At 47.2% G+C, this 16,030-nt stretch overlaps 1 protein-coding gene across 1 annotated transcript in view; it reads left to right on the top strand.

Moving 5' to 3' along the window:
* The window catches only part of HYDIN (HYDIN axonemal central pair apparatus protein), a 2,950,008-nt gene that overhangs the window by 1,282,426 nt on the left and 1,651,552 nt on the right, over positions 1–16,030 (top strand). Inside the window, exons 33-34 of the mRNA XM_086945295.1 lie at positions 1,267–1,394; positions 1,597–1,788. Of these exons, the coding sequence (XP_086801421.1) occupies positions 1,267–1,394; positions 1,597–1,788 (320 nt within the window). The remainder of the gene's footprint in view (positions 1–1,266; positions 1,395–1,596; positions 1,789–16,030) is intronic.

Raw genomic sequence — 16,030 nt, 5'->3', positions numbered from 1 at the left:
TGCAGGAATATTTGAGGAACTCACTATTACAGACAGCTGTGTTCCTCAAACTTTAGTGTGATTGACACACCAGTAGGCAAATAGCTGGAGGAAATTACAGTAGCTGGACTCGAAAATTCCCCTTCAAAACCATACTTCTGTCACCCATAGATGATTTGGCTGGAAGAAAGGTCCCAGGTGTGAATTGCCTCACATCCAAATTTTATAAAGAGTTTAAAGATCTGTTAACACCACACCTGCTTGGGGTGTATAGGAAACCAAACACAAGGAGATGACGGACGGAGTGCTGAAACTTTTCAGACACTCACCCCCCATCACAGATCTGGGTTGAATCCATCATCATTCTTTAACTCACTTCCTCACCCCAGTTCAGACCCACCCATATGCAAATCAGTCTTCACCCTGCTCCCCATGGGAACAGTTCAGCCCGAACTGCCAAGCCAGGTCTTCCTTGGACCAGAAACAAGCATCTTGGACCCGGTTTCGTGGTTGAACTCCTCATCAGCCAGGATAGCTTTAAAATACATTGGCAATCCACATCTTGTTGGCTTTGCCTTGTCTTGTATGTTGACTTCACAGCACGAGCGGAGCCATCTGTACACAACCTCCGTGTCAAGCAAGCAGTGCAGAGATATTATATAGATAAAGTGTTAGATTCGCAGCTATCAGTGCTCAGGCATTCCTGGGGAAGCACATCGGGTGTGCATCCAGTAAAGCCTTTAGAGCTTTACTTATAAGCTTAACAATCTTCTTGGGAGAAGCATCTCCCTTTCTTCTTGCAAAGTTCGAAACCATGCAGTAGAATTTTCAGTTTCCCCAAAAGGACATTTGTCTTTCAAATGAGATATACACAAGCATTGGCCATCTCCATAAGACTGGAGCATGTATGCTATTTAAAAGGTTTGTTTCTGACAAAGATTAAACACATTGTTTTGTCAGTAGTTATGTTGAATTGGTATGTACCTTTGCATCATTGATCTACAACATCTTAATTAAACAATAAATAATAGAATGCATTTGTAAATGCTGGATTGAAGGCATTAGAAGTCGACAGTCAGTCGAGTAAAAAAAGCAGAGAAACTACCAAAATGCATGGTGGAAATCAGTATATATGTTCCCGTCTTTAGTTCCTCTGTCTTTCCCAGTTGTACTAACTTACTCTATGTGAACATTTTCTCGTTCCTCTTTGTAGGTCTGCTCATTGAAGCAATTCTGATACGGCTTGCAGTTCTCTAATGTAAACCTATTTTCTCACTCTAATCTCAGGTTTCTACACAGAGCTTGACCGTGTGAAAAATCTGCCCTACTGTGAAACAGAGACATTTGTAATCGGCTTTGATCCTAGTAGTGCCAACCTTCCTCTTGGTGATGTGCAAGTCCTGCTACCCATCAAGGTATGATGCAATCGGCAATGAATGAAGCTCCATCAATGTTCCCATCATGGCATTCAATGGAGTTAAGTTCATTGCATACAGACCTTTGGTAAAACCGAATACCTCTTCACTCCTTTTGTGAAACTATGTTAAAAATATTTCTTCTTTCACTCCTTGATGCTGAATTTTGGCAGCTGAACTCTTTTTCTTGTGTTTTCCAAAGGTGGTTGGAGGGCCTGTCTTTCATGTCCGGCTGAAGGCCAGCGTCACCATGCCCACGCTCTCGATCTCATGCGAGAAGCTTGAATTCAGTGATGTGCAGTGTGGGCAGTGCCAAGTAAAATACATCCAGCTCCACAACCAGTGGCCAGTCGTCTGTGAATGGTCTGTCAGTAGCCAAGAGCAGCCAAAGCAAGTAAGAGAAAAACTTTAAAATTCGGTGTCGCAGTTTTCCTGGATGCAAACCACTGTGTTCAGGAAGAGAAGGTGCAAACTGCATTTAGGACAGTATTACTTAGTGGCTTGTCTGCAGTGGCCCATTCTATCTCCCTTTTTCTATCCAGCGCTTTCTCAAAGCAGTCCACTCGGACAGTGTAGCTCTTGTTCGCTCTGTAGTAAATTGCAATCCTTAATCCAATGATTTCTTTCTGTTCATCACCCCAAATGCCTGTCAACATGCAGTCTGTTACCTACGCATGTATTCCATTCTCATCTTGGCATCATTGCCTATGTAGGGACAAAAGTGACCACTGAGACTGTTCCATTTCCAGAATCATAGCCACACTCTGTAAAGGAGGGACAATGAAGTACCTGGCAGAAGAGAGAAGGCATTGAGTGGCGCCCACTGCATGCAATATTGACTCTAAGCCAAATACAAAAACAAGTCACACATTCAGGGCCAGCCCACTGGAATTGGCAGTGCCGTGACATATAGGGAATGACAGATGGGTAACTGTAAATTGCAGGGATGTCTCCCATAGAGCGGGATATATATCGAAATCAAATACACATAACGAGCGACGCTAGTGTTGTCTGCGATGTCACTCAGAAACCAGAGTTGAAAAACTTTAACTTTATCCTCAGTTAACCATTAACAGTTCGTCTTTTATAAAGCTGTCATTCCCTTTTTTTTAAAAAAAACTTTTATTCAAGCTTGACAAAATATCAACAAAATAATAGAGCATATTGAACTGTGGCAAAACATTATACATTACAGACAATACACGAAAAATTTGGTAAAAACAAAGGAAGAAGGGGAAATAAAAACATGTAAAATCCTAGGCAATCGAAAAAGAAGGATAGGAAAAAGGAGGCATAAAGACAAACAGACCCTAAGAACAGAGAAACAAGCAATATACCAGACCCACAAACTGAGTGACAGTGGAGCAACATGAAAAGATACAATACCTATCTTGTCCCTGAGCTACTCCACCAATGGAGCCCAGATCTTCTGACCCGTCTCCCGCCTCCTTCTTCCCCACCTCTGAAAGATGGCTGACTCTAAGTTGTGGAGGGCCAGGATCCTCACTCTCCAGTTAACAAAAGTGGGAGCGTCTGGGCTGATCCATTCTGAGGTAACACAAAGCCGCACTAGGGACAGCAGTGAACAGGAGGGAGGATGCGTGTCTTGATCTCTCCAACGAGCCATTGCTTTCACATCCAAATATCACCACCTCTGGTGATAGGACAACCGGAATATTGAGCCTGGGATTAATAAATCGCTCTACATCTAGGAGAAAAATCCCCCGTTTTGGGCAACTAAAGAACATATGTACATCGTTGGCAGCTACAAGACCACATCTCGGACAGCAATGACCCCCTCTACCCCTTATTTGGAAATTTTGGCTGCAGTATAATAAAGATCGAATAAAGCCATATAGCTTTGAGAGCGCAGACTTCCAGATACTAACACACTGCTGGCCAGTTCTAGAACCTGGATGATGTCCACCCCTGTCGTACCCAGCTTGGACTCCCACTTGGCATTCTGAAAGGAAAGATCATCCGGAAGACCAGAAAGCAAATGCTGATAAACGACCCCAATTCTTGACCTCCTCAGAATCAATTCCATGAGTGTGATCCTATCAAACAAGGTAGCAGCTCGATCCTTCATTTTATCAACATAGCTTCGAATCTGTAGATATTTTAAAAATTCATGCATATTGAGATGAAACTTATCCTTTAAAAATGAAAAGAAGGCCATTTTCCCATCACACCCTAGATCCCCCAGAGAGCCTAACCCCTGTGACATCCACCTAAATGTGGTCAGATCTTGAAAAATGAATGGTAGGAGTCTGGCCGCAGTGAAAGGTGTGTAGGAGTTAATATTAGGAATCGACCATTTGCGCTGAATCTTGCGCCAAACTGAGAACAATGCACCAATGACCTTGAACTTTGTCTTCTTATAGTAACTGGGTTCAAGAACCCGCAGTAGTATCCCCTTAGCATCCTCTCCTAGCCCTATTTTAAAAATAGAAGGTCTACAGAACGAAGGCACCGCCGCCCTGTCCCCAAACAGTGGTAAGCCTAAATGTTGAAGGAGTGCGGACCAGCAATAAAGCACCAGGTTCCGCACTGACCAGCCCCCCCGGTCCCTCGGGAGGTGCATCCACTTGGCCGCCCTACGGGGGTGATGATACCCCCAGAGAAATCTATTACAACTCCTTTCAGCTTGAGCAAGGCTTGATTGTGTAAATTCAAGTGGAATGGTTCTGAATAGATATAAGAACTTTGGTAAAACCAACATTTTAAGAACATTACCCCCTACCATACAAAGAGAGATGTAAATTATCCAATCTCACTAGAGATGATTGACTTAGTCAATAATCGGCAAGATGTTCAAGTCTGGAATATTGTCAACTATGGCAGTGATTTTGACCCCTAAGTATGTTGCAACTGGAACCATTGTGACTCGAGAAGGGCCCATGACCGCTGATTGAACAACCTGGGTTTTGGTGACAATGTGTTTGTAGCCAGAAAGCTGGCCATACTGTTCTGCTAAGTTCTTAATAGCCGGAAAAGCCGATGCGACATCGCTAGTCTTAAAACTACAATGTCGTCAGCGTGAGCCAACGCCTTGTACACTGAGACATTGACCCTAACTGGCAGAATATTTAAGGAGCCATCGATTTTACTTAAAAGGGGTCAATATAGAGGGCAAACAGCAGGGGCGAACAGAGGCAGCCCTGCCTAGTGCCCCTGCTAATGCTAAAAGAGCTTGACACTAACCCAGAAACACAAAGAGTAGCAACTGGAGCAATGTAAATTGATTGAACTGCCTGGATAAACTCCAAACTAAACCCCTTCCACCGAAGAACTGCCCATAAAACCCCCCAGGCGACCCTGTTGAGCGCCTCCTTGGCGTCCAACAGGATCGCTCCAAGGGGAGATTCAGTAACCTGGTCCCAATCCAGGAGAGTGATGAACCGGCGGACATGGTCAGCCGTGTCCCTACCTAGAATAAAGCCATACTGGCATAATGAAACCAATGGAGAAATCACTGAGGCCGATCTGGTAGACAAGATTTTGGAATATATTTTACTGTTGTATTAATTAAAGATATTGTTCAAAACGAAGAGGGGTCTAGCTCCGGTTTGTCTTTCTTTTTTAAGAGAATGATGGTGGTTTGGCGCCATGACTCCGGTATACGGCCGTCCTGGCCTCTCCTAGGACTGAAATAAGATCCACCCGGATATCTGAGCGAAACATGCTATAAAATTCCAGAGAGATAGCATCAGGGCCTGCAGCTTTACCATTGGCTAGTGAATTGATTGCTAGCTTGACTTCTTCCCATTCTATGGGGGCAAAAAGGACTTTATTCTGTTGTGCCGTAACATGGAGGGTGTTAAGATCCTGAAGAAAAGCCCCAGCTTCAAATTCTAAATTTAAACCACTAACTTCCTCTGTATACAGTGTACGATAAAACTGCTGAAAGACCGCCATGACCCCCTCCGGTGTATCCTGGATGTGGCCTTGAGAGTCCTGAATCTTGATAATACGATTGGCCACACTTCTCTGCTGGAGTCGCTTGGCCAAGATCCTGCCGGATTTTTCACCAAACTCAAACATCATAGTACGGAACTGTAAGAACTTTGCAGCAAGGTCCTGCCCAAAGTATTCCAGCAGAGAGGCCCTCGTTCTGGCGACCAGTAACTGGCTTTGAGCTGTGTCCCGACCTTCCTTAATAGCACGTGTTAATTAGACCTCTGCAGCCTGCAGCTCCTCAATGCGCCTACTAGTTTGATCTTGAATAGTCCTCTGATGAAAGGCGAGAACTCTTCGTTTCCCCCGGGCCGCAGCCTTTAGTGTGTCCCAGACAGTAGCGCCGGAGGCAGTCCCCCTATTGATATTTAAAAATTCCGATAGCCAGTTCCTCATGTGATCTATGTATGATTGTTCTAATAATAACTTTCTTTCAAATGTCCAAGCCCTTGGGATACTAGGCCTGTGGGTGAGAGCGCATTCAGCAATCAGGGTGTTATGATCTGACATAATTCTAGGAGGGACTGAAATAGAGATGAGCTCAGCAAGCTGATCAGACGTAAAGAAATAATCTAGCCGGACCATTTTATTGTGGGGGGCAGATAAATATGTATAGCCGTCGTGGTTTTTATTATGATCAAACCAGAGATCAGTCAAACAATGCTCTTGAACCAGAGCTTGAAGCTCCCTTAAGACTCTGGGTTTCTTACCTACATAATGTTGGCACCCAGCTAGGTTAAAATCAGCAGACAAATTAATATTCATATCCCCACAGAAGCAAATAGGGTGAAACCAGAGTGCCAACTCTACGTTCAAATGATGTAAAACTGCCGGGTCATCTAAATTTGAGCAATAGACTGTGCAAACGGTTAAGGGTCTACCATTGATTAACAACTCGGTGATTACCCATCTCCCAGTGCTATCTTGACTGGTTTTCCTACATGACCCTGACCCCGTCATAATAAAATTGCCACCCCTCTAATCATAGAGGTCTGGCAGGAGCATCCAATTAAGTCAAACCCAGGAATTTTCAAATAATCGCGGTTACTCCAGGGGACATGGGTTTCTTGCAAGCACAGTACATCTATACGTAAGGCCTGAACAACTCTCGAAAACAGGGCCCTTTTCTTGCCATCATTCAGCCCGCATATATTCCAGGAGCCTATCCGAAGTTTACCCTGAGCCATTTGCTTTCAGAAAAAAGGAGCCTAAACTGAGTAGCACATACAAAAGAATTTTAATCCATCCTTCTAAAAATGAGCATACCCTAATAATACCAGTATCAACCAAAGTGCCACGATGAAACTGTAAATTCAAGCATTTTTTTTATTTTTGAGCCCCCCCTACCCTCCCACTTGCCACCCCCCAACCCATGACCACCCTTTGCCTGCCCCCCTGAAACCCACCTACCCCACCACCACCCACCATATAAGGCAGCAGGACCGAGGTCCTTTTGATGGAGGGGCTGAGGAAACGCAAATTCCCCCGGTGTCGCCACAAAACTATTACTAACCTTGGGGGACACGACCGTGGGGAGAAAAAATGAAAAGAAAGAGAGTACAGAACCTGAGCTATTCCCCAGCATGTGGTCATTACCCCCCTTACAAACCCAAGGTTCCTGAAGAAAGGACTACAGAGAGCATAACTTTAAAGCCTAAAGTGAGTTCAAGAACTCTTTGGCCTGAATTTCGGAAACAAAGAATCTGGTCTGGCCCTGAAAAATAATCTTGAGTTTAGAAGAAAAGAGCAAAAACACTTGAGCTCCCTTTGACTGAAAAGATGGAATTAGCTGACGAAGCTGCCACCTCCGTTCGACCGTTGCTGGACAAAAATCAGGCCTGACAAAAAACTCACAACCCTTGCCAGCCCGCCTCCTATCTGGACTGGCCAAATCATAGATCTTTTCCCTAGCGAGAAAGTTACTCAAACATATTAGGATAGCGCAAGGCTTATCCTCGGTTTGGCCAGTACGTTGCTTCTGCTTAAATGGGAAGTGATGTGCCCGCTGGACCTCGAGTTACCAATCCCATTGTTTAACTTCAGGAAATGCTTTGGTGAACAATTCAACCACAAACTGCCTGGTGTCCACCCCTTCAATCCCTTCCAGGACTCCCAGAACTCTCAGGTTATTCCTCCGTGCCCTGTTTTCATGATCTGTGAGTTTTCACTGGATGTCGTCCCTTTGAGATTTAATAAAGTCCGTAATGCCTCTTTGGGTGGCCATGTCATCTTCTAGGGTGGAGATCCTCTCTTCCACCTCCCCAATTCTGGAGGCAATATCCGAGCATGTTTTTGCTATTCTGCGGACAGAGATTTGCACCCTGTGGCACGCACCCTGAGTTCGAGCACTTTCTTGCCTGGTCCCTTCGCGGTGAGCCATGATGGTCTCGTAGATTACCGCTAGTGTCACTTCGCCAGGGGGTGGGTTAGAGGGATTGGCCCCATTCCCACTCCCCGGGTCAGTAATACTACCCACCGGGCCAGGCTGAATAGAGAATGAATAATGCCAAACTAATGACCCAGTATTCGGGCAAGATGCTGAAGGACCCTGTTCTCTAGGCGCTTTCCGGACTGTACGAGGCACATTTGGTGAAGCTTCTGCATTTAATGTCTCGTTAGTTTGCCATTCACCAACCTCGCTATCATCATCAGTCCATTTTTTGTCAAAGCCAGCATCCTCCTCAGATGACCCGGTATGGTCGGATAGAGAATAACATTTATCCCCTTCTGTGTCTCCATTTAAATTTAACATGCCATTTTGCAGAGCCGCTTGAGAGGCCTAAGCCTATGGTAGTTGCAATTTGTTGTGACGGCTCACCAACCCTTTGGTCATGGGGAATACCTGTATTTTCTATATGATCTATAGGAAACTACTGCTCCCAGAATTCCACTGAACTGAGCCACGTTGTCTGCATTATTAGAAACAACACAGGATTTTTCATCAGGACTCTTCCCCCCGACCGGCTCCCCAGACTTGCTCATAATGTCCTCCTTAGTGCCATCTGATGATATTAGCCCCGTAGAATACAAAGAAAGCACCACATCCAGCTTACCGGTAGGAGAGACTGCCAAGGGCTTAGGAGATACCAATACAGTCTGTCCTCGCTTGTTCTTGATGGATTGCTGTGGCGTTTTTCTCTTGTTTGCCTGTTATTTGAACATGTCTGGAAGCGTCTGTCTGGTCTTCGTCATTGCTGGAGATAGCGTCTCTGCGGGAATCTGCCGGCTGCCACCGCTTTCTCACAGATTTCTGCTCCCGCTCCGGGCGCCTGCACTGTGGGGGGCTGTGCCGCCACACCAACTGGTTTCAGAGAGACAGCTCCCCGGGCCGCCGAGACACGTCCTGTGGTGGCGGAGGCAGATTTCCCCAGAGCTTTGGGCGGTATAATTGAGCAAGACGGATACACCAGCCGAGACACAGAGCCGTGGCCAAAGCAGCAGGCGAGGGAGCGAGTGCAGGGAGAAAGAATCCAGCTAGTAAGTCGGCTCCTATACACAAGGGGCCACCGCAGTATAGTGTATTTTTTTTCCACGTTTGGATTGTAATAGTAGAGCCGGTGGGGGTTGTGAAGTCAATTTGCTGCAGTCCTGTCTGATTTCAGTCTTCAGGAACCATAGTGTGACATAGATTGGCGGGTTAACCGGGAGAGGGCGTTTCGACCAGCTCACTTGGCCGAGTCATCAGCCACCATCTTGCCTTTTTACTGTCATTCCCGTTTAGAAGAAATAAATTAGTGCAATGTCTGTAAATAGACAGTAACCATTGTTATGCCACAGTGGTTTAAAGTAAGTTTTGGTTTTCACTGCTATGACCTAATTGCACTGAATAATATTTAGATAACTATGTTCACACGGCGTTGCTTAATTTGTAAAAAAAAAAAATCGCCAGGGCCTAACCATACTTCATAGGAGTCCAGTGCATCTGGCACCACCAACAGCCCAGCATCACCTAAAACCACCACTGGAAGATATTGGCACAAATTAAGCACTGGTTCACAGTGGTGGATAGGTATGGGCCCCGCATAGAATATGTAGAACTGTCGGCGAGTAACAGTGAATGATGAGGACATTTCTCACTGGGAGGTTCTGAGTGAAATCAAACGGAAAACAAAAGTGAAGCTATAGTGGCCTGTGATGTCCCTCATAACCCCAAGGTGACAATAGCCTTGTTATTCACTTTTACCCTTCTACAATTCTGCGTTATGTGTGCCCCCCACAGATCATCTACCTCTGCTTTCAGTGTCAGAGATAGAGGAGCAATTAAGGACCCATACAGAACAAGGCTTTGTCTGCCCACCCCTCTGTTCTGTGATCCACCACGTCTTCTGTTACCCCATTGCTCTGCTCCTTAACTCAAAATTAAGAAAAATATCTAGTGTGCTGCCACCCACCTCCACAGCCCTTTTTATCTACCCTCATTGAAATTGAAGAAATACCTTGGCTCGTGCCACCCACTCCCATCAGCCTCTTTGCTTTCCCTCCACCTCTGTGTCCAGAGCGAGCTCTCCACTCTCACATTGAGACCGGAGAGCTGAGCTCTGTGAGACCCACGTGTTGGTGCAGCAACCTTTGCTGTGCTAGTGCTGGTCTGGAGAGACCCACACTGGCAGGGAATGTGGTGATTGGGGCAAGCAGCACACTGCATGTGTTCTCCCGCCTTCCTTGGGTCTGTGGAGACCAAAGATGGTAGCGATAGGGGGATGAAACCGCCAGCAGCCATTCCACTGCCTCACCCGGTTCTCTACAGCCCCGTGTGAGGCTGGGGAATACAGGGGAGTGGCAGTGTTTCAACTTTCGACGGATTACCAGTGAGAAAAAAACTTTTGTTTGCCACTATTACGTCAAAGCAATGAATAACCAGATTTCAAATCTGGTTATTGGTTCTCAATGAGAGCCGTAGATAACAATACATTGGCTTTTTATGGCTCTTTTTAACATTCTTTTAATCGGCTGAGGTCCTTTCTCTTGCTTCTTCAAAGTTGAAAATACTTTGTAAATATATGTAAGTCTATGCATAAAGGAATGGAAACAAAGAGCCATGCCAGAAGTGCTTATAGTCCGCCATTGGCACTTCTAGCATATTCATTTACAGTATGAGTCGTGGGATTGCTTTCACATTTAATTTGCAGCAGTGAAGAAGGCTTCAGAGGGACAGTGTCCTCCATTTTCAGGATCATCATCAAAGAAAGCGAGCATTAGATGCACCCTTATTCTGGGACTGTGCCTGTGCATCAAAGGGCACATAGGTTAATCTCCGCAATAACAGATTGCAATAAGTGTAGACATTATAGTTGTTCACCTGTCGGCCATTCACTAAGCATTCAGATTACCGATATTTCAAATGCATTATGGTATGCAGGTTCCGAAGCACAGGAATAAATCAGTGTTTGTGTTGATTCGATCTGTACTTTAATAGCCCACCATACCAGTTTCATATTGTCATGCTGCCTTCTTTCATTCTTTGACCCACCCTCTTCTTTGTGTTTGCACTAGATTGTCACTCTTATACTACATGTTTCATTGAAAGATAATGGAATAAGTAAAAATAAGCATTTATCTGCACCAGTGTTCATCATCATACAGTGTACATCAAAGCACATGTAGGTGTTTTCCTCATACCTTTTATCTCAAATGCCAAACACTACACAGTCTCAACCGCATTTCTTTATAGTACAGTCAACTCCTACAAAGTAAATACAAGCAATATTACATTCATGAAGTGCATTGATACTTGCTTGTCATAGATGAGCACTCGTTTCTGCTTCTGATCCACATAAGTCAAATTTATTAATCATGCTTCACAATGTCAGGTCTGCAAATGCCCAGCTTGCTTACAGTGCCTTCATCTTTGTCACGGATAAACTAGACCGGATCTACAGCACCAAAACTAACTACACCCACGTTTTCAACTACTAATTGACTCCTGTGACTTTTGGATACTCCATACTCTGAAATGACCTCCCATTAAAACTACGTGGTGGTATAGTTGTCATTTCAAAGACACAGTGAAGTGCAAGCCAGTATCGACCATGATTTAAATCCACTGTCGAGTGTCTCAGAATCCCTATCCATTTTCTGGGGCAATGCTATGTTGAAACTTTACTGGCACCACAACAATTTCCTTAGGTTATGCAATCTTTGTCATCTTTTCTTTAGTCGTGAGCACAACAAATGAAATGTCCTAAACCTCTTTGTGGAAATAACTTAATCTATCAAATGCCTACCTCTGACTGAGGTTGGCTGGTCTGATCACTACACAATACATTTTCCCTTTATGAGTGTTTGGCAACCGCAGTTTTGTTTGGTGCACTCTATACAGCTTTATATACAATAAATGTAAGGTAATGTTTAAACAGCCTAACAAAAGGCCAGGAGCGTAAAGTAATGTGTACAAAATGTTACATTAGGTGGGCACTTCCAGGCCATCACCTATTGGTTTGGAAACGCCCCCACCTGACAAGTGGAACGGTGAACCATAAAGAAATCTTGCTTCCGGAGCTCAATGTCAGCTTTGATGTAGAGGAAACCATTCCTTTAAATAAGAAAATGTTGTGCTACCAAATATAGCATTTGTTGATATTTTCCAGTGAATAATAGCATCATTTAGGTCTCATTAAGCAGGCACCTAGAAATCTTTTGATGTCAACAATGAGTCGTTCTATTTGACCATTCTACCTAATTCATTGATGCATAACATAATCCTCAGATTAATAGATTGCAAGAAACTATTGTGTATTCCTCCTCATTCTGTTAGCAACTTTGTATCTCTGCTCAAATATGTGTGACCACTGAACAAAATACAGACGATTAACAACAGATGACAGGAGATTACAGAGACAGTGAAGATGTTTTGTGAGTAGGGAGATGAACAATAGCTGTTGCATTATCTTTTGATATTGCAGTGAATCTCATTCCTAGGGCAATAAATGATTGACAAATACATGCTTTGACTCGTAAAGAATAACAAGAGTTACAAATGTGCACCACAGAAAACTTATTAAAACATCCACCAGTAGTAGTCCTGGTCACCCTTGCTTTGACCCAGATGTCTGCCGTCTTCCCCAACTCTTGAGGAAAAAGTGATCCTAGGTCTACCAGGAATTGATGTAACTTCTCTTGGTAACAATTACTTAAAAGATACTCCTTTATTATCAAATTATATAGCCCTTCAAAGTTGTGCGCATTGTTACCTTCTAACCAACCTCCTGGTGATTTCACTGAGCCGTCTAAATAAATCTACCCAGGTCTGGTCTGGGTTTTTCAATCCTCCCTGAACCTGATCCTATACTTCTCATTGGTGAATCCGGAGACCTCAATTACAGTACCTTTCATAAGGTCATAGGATTCAGCCCTTTTCTCATTGAGTGTCAGGAGTCTATCCCTGCACTTTGCTGAAAACATTTCCCACAGGAAAGCACTCCACAGCTTTCGGTCGACCTGTCTGCTAAGCCAGACCCTCTCAAAAGCAATCAATCACTCAATCAATCAATCAATCAATCATATCATTTGTAAAGCGCACTACTCACCCGTGAGGGTCTCAAGGCGCTGGGGTGGGGAATGCTGCTACTGCTCGAAAAGCCAGGTCTTGAGGAGTTTTTTGAAGGTCAGCAGGTCTTGGGCCTGCCGTAGGTGGATGGGGAGGGTGTTCCAGGTCTTTGCGGCGAGGTGGGAGAACGATCTGCAGCCTGAGGTCGCTCTTCGGAAGCGGGGGACTGTAGCGAGGGCAAGGTCGGCGGAGCGGAGCTGGCGGGTGGGGGTGTAGACGCTGAGTCGTCTGTTGAGGTACGTTGGTCCGGTGTTGTGGACTGCCTTGTGTGCGTGGGTGAGGAGCTTGAAGGTTATCCTCTTGTTGACCGGGAGCCAGTGCAGGTCTCTCCGGTGGGGTGTGATGTGGCTGCGGCGAGGGATGTCGAGGATCAGGCGTGCAGAGGCGTTCTGGATGCGTTGGAGCCGTCTCATGAGTTTGGCTGAGGCTCCTGCGTAGAGGGCGTTTCCATAGTCCAACCTACTGCTGACAAGGGCCTGGGTGACTGTTCTTCTTGTTTCAGTGGGGATCCACTTGTAGATCCTACGGAGCATGCAGAGGGTGTTGAAGCAGGAGGAGGAGACGGCGTTGACCTGTTTAGTCATGGAGAGGGTGGAGTCGAGGATGACCCCTAGGCTGCGTGCATGGTCGGTGGGTGTTGGAGCGGTTCCCAGTGCGGTCGGCCACCAGGAGTCGTCCCAGGCCGAAGGGTTGGATCCGAGGATGAGGCTCTCCGTCTTGTTCGAGTTCAGCTTCAGTCGGCTGTTCCTCATCCATTCAGCAACGGCCTTCATTCCTTCGTGAAGGTTGGTTTTGGCGGTGTGGGGGTCCTTGGTGAGGGAGAGTATCAGCAGGGTGTCATCGGCGTAGTAGAGGATGTTGAGGTCGTGCCGATGGGCAACGTGGGCGAGCGGTGCCATGTAGATGTTAAACAGAGTTGGGCTGAGGGATGAGCCCTGGGGCACGCCACAGATGATCTTGGTGGCTTCTGAGCGGAAGGGGGGGAAGGTAGACGCTCTGTGTTCTGCTGGAGAGGAAGGAGGTTGTCCAGTCCAGGGCCTTCTCTTGGATCCCAGCGTTGTGGAGGCGTGTTCATAGTGTGTGGTGACAGACCGTGTCGAAGGCGGCTGAGAGGTCCAGGAGGATGAGGGCCGCCGTTTCTCCGTTGTCCAGCAGGGACTTGATGTCATTGGTGGCGGCGATGAGGGCAGTCTCGGTGCTGTGGTTGCTGCGAAACACGGCCTGGGAAGGGTCCAGGATGTTCTCCTCGAGGTAGCAGGTCAGTTGTTCGTTGACGGTCTTCTCGATGACCTTTGCCGGGAATGGGAACAGGGAGATGGGCCGGAAGTTCTTGAGGTCCTTGGGGTCCGCCTTGGGTTTCTTGAGTAAGGCGTTGATCTCGGCGTGCTTCCAGCTCTCTGGGAAGGTTGCTGTCTCGAAGGAGGCGTTGATGACTTTCCGGAGATGTGGTGCGATGGATGTGCTGGCTTTGTTGAAGATGTGGTGTGGGCATGGATCTGACGGATATCCGGAGTGGATGGTGTTCATAATTTTGGTGGTGTCATTGTCATTGATGTTGGTCCAGTAGAGCAGGCGGTTGGTGCGGATGGTGGTCATGGGGGCGGAGGTCTCAGTGGTTGTCGGGGCAGTCGTGGCGTTGAAACTGTCGTGGATGTCTATGATCTTGCGGTGGAAGAAGGTGGCCAGCGAGTTGCACAGGTCTTGCGCGGGTGGGACGTCGTTGGTGTTGGAGCTGGGGTCGGAGAGTTCCTTCACGATGTTGAAGAGCTCTTTGCTGTTGTGTGCGTTGTTGTCTAGGCGGTCTTTGAAGGAGGTCCTTTTGGCGGATCTGATGAGGTGATGGTGTCTGCGGGTGGCATTCTTGTGGGCGGCGTGGCTCTCCGGTGTTCGTTCATGGAGCCAGATCTTCTCCAGCTTACGGCAAGTTTACTTGGAGGCCCGGGGGTCTTCAGTGAACCAGCTGGCTTTCTTGTTGGTATGATTGTTGGAGGGTTTCTTGATCGGGGCGAGGGTGTTGGCGCAGTCGTTCATCCACTGTCTGAGGTTGCGGGCGGCGTTGTTGGGGTCGGTATGGTCGGCGGGTGGGCTCTGGGCAAGGGTGGTGGTTAGCTGGTCTTTGGTGACTTTGCTCCAGCAGCGGTGAGGCATCTGTTGGGTGCGGTGGTGCGTGGTGGGTTTCTTGAAGGTGAAGTGGATGCAGCGGTGGTCGGTCCAGTGGAGTTCGTTGGTATGGTTGAAGGAGACGTTTGCGCTTGCGGAGAAGATGGGGTCAAGCATGTGACCGGCGGAGTGGGTGGGTGTTGTGGCAAGTTGTCTGAGTCCGAGGTTTGCTAGGTTGTCGATCAGGGTGGTGGAGTTGGTGTTGTCATTGTTCTCGAGGTGGAAGTTCAGGTCCCTGAGGAGGTTGTAGTCTGTGGAGGCGAGGGCGTGTGTGCTGACGAAGTCGGCGATGGAGTCGCTGAACTGTTGTCGGGGTCCGGGCGGTCTGTAGATGAGGGTTCCTCTGAGGGTGGTGTTGGGGTCGTTGTGGATCTGGAAGTGCAGGTGTTCGGCGGTGCTGAGGGTGTCGTCGGTGTTGGTCGAGACTCTGAAAGTGTTCCTGTGGACGATGGCGATTCCTCCTCCCGCTCTGTTAGTGCGGTCCTTGAGGGTGATCTTGTAGCCTTCCCGGACGGCTATGGCTGTGTCGGGTGCCGAGGCAGGGTTCAGCTAGGTCTCCGTTAGGAAGGCGACATCTGGGGAGGTTGAGTCGAGTAGGTCTGAGAGTTTAACGGTATGTTTTCGGGCGGAGCGGGTGTTGAGAAGGATGCATCTGAGGTGGTTGGGTTCTTTCGTGGTCGGCAGCATGGTGGGGCGGATGCTTGTGAAGCTGCAGTTCCGGCAGGTGAAAGCTCCGTGGGTGCGCTTCGGGGCAGCCAGGAAGCAGGTGTGTGATCGTCCGGTGTTGAGTGCGTGGAGGGTTCTGGCATCGTAGCGGTGTCGGGCATCGTGGCGTTCGTGGTGTCCAGGGGTCCTGGAGCTGGACGCAGTCCAGGCACGGACGGGCACAGACGGGCTTGAGTTAGGTGTGCCAGCGGTGCACCAACGGCGTGCCCGCTGAGCGCGGCTTTTGTGCGGCCGCGTAGCTGCTTCC

This window comes from Lissotriton vulgaris, chromosome 12, assembly GCF_964263255.1.
Source record: "Lissotriton vulgaris chromosome 12, aLisVul1.2, whole genome shotgun sequence".
Classification (NCBI taxonomy): Eukaryota; Metazoa; Chordata; class Amphibia; order Caudata; family Salamandridae; genus Lissotriton; species Lissotriton vulgaris.
This window is presented reverse-complemented; position numbering and strand designations above follow the sequence as displayed.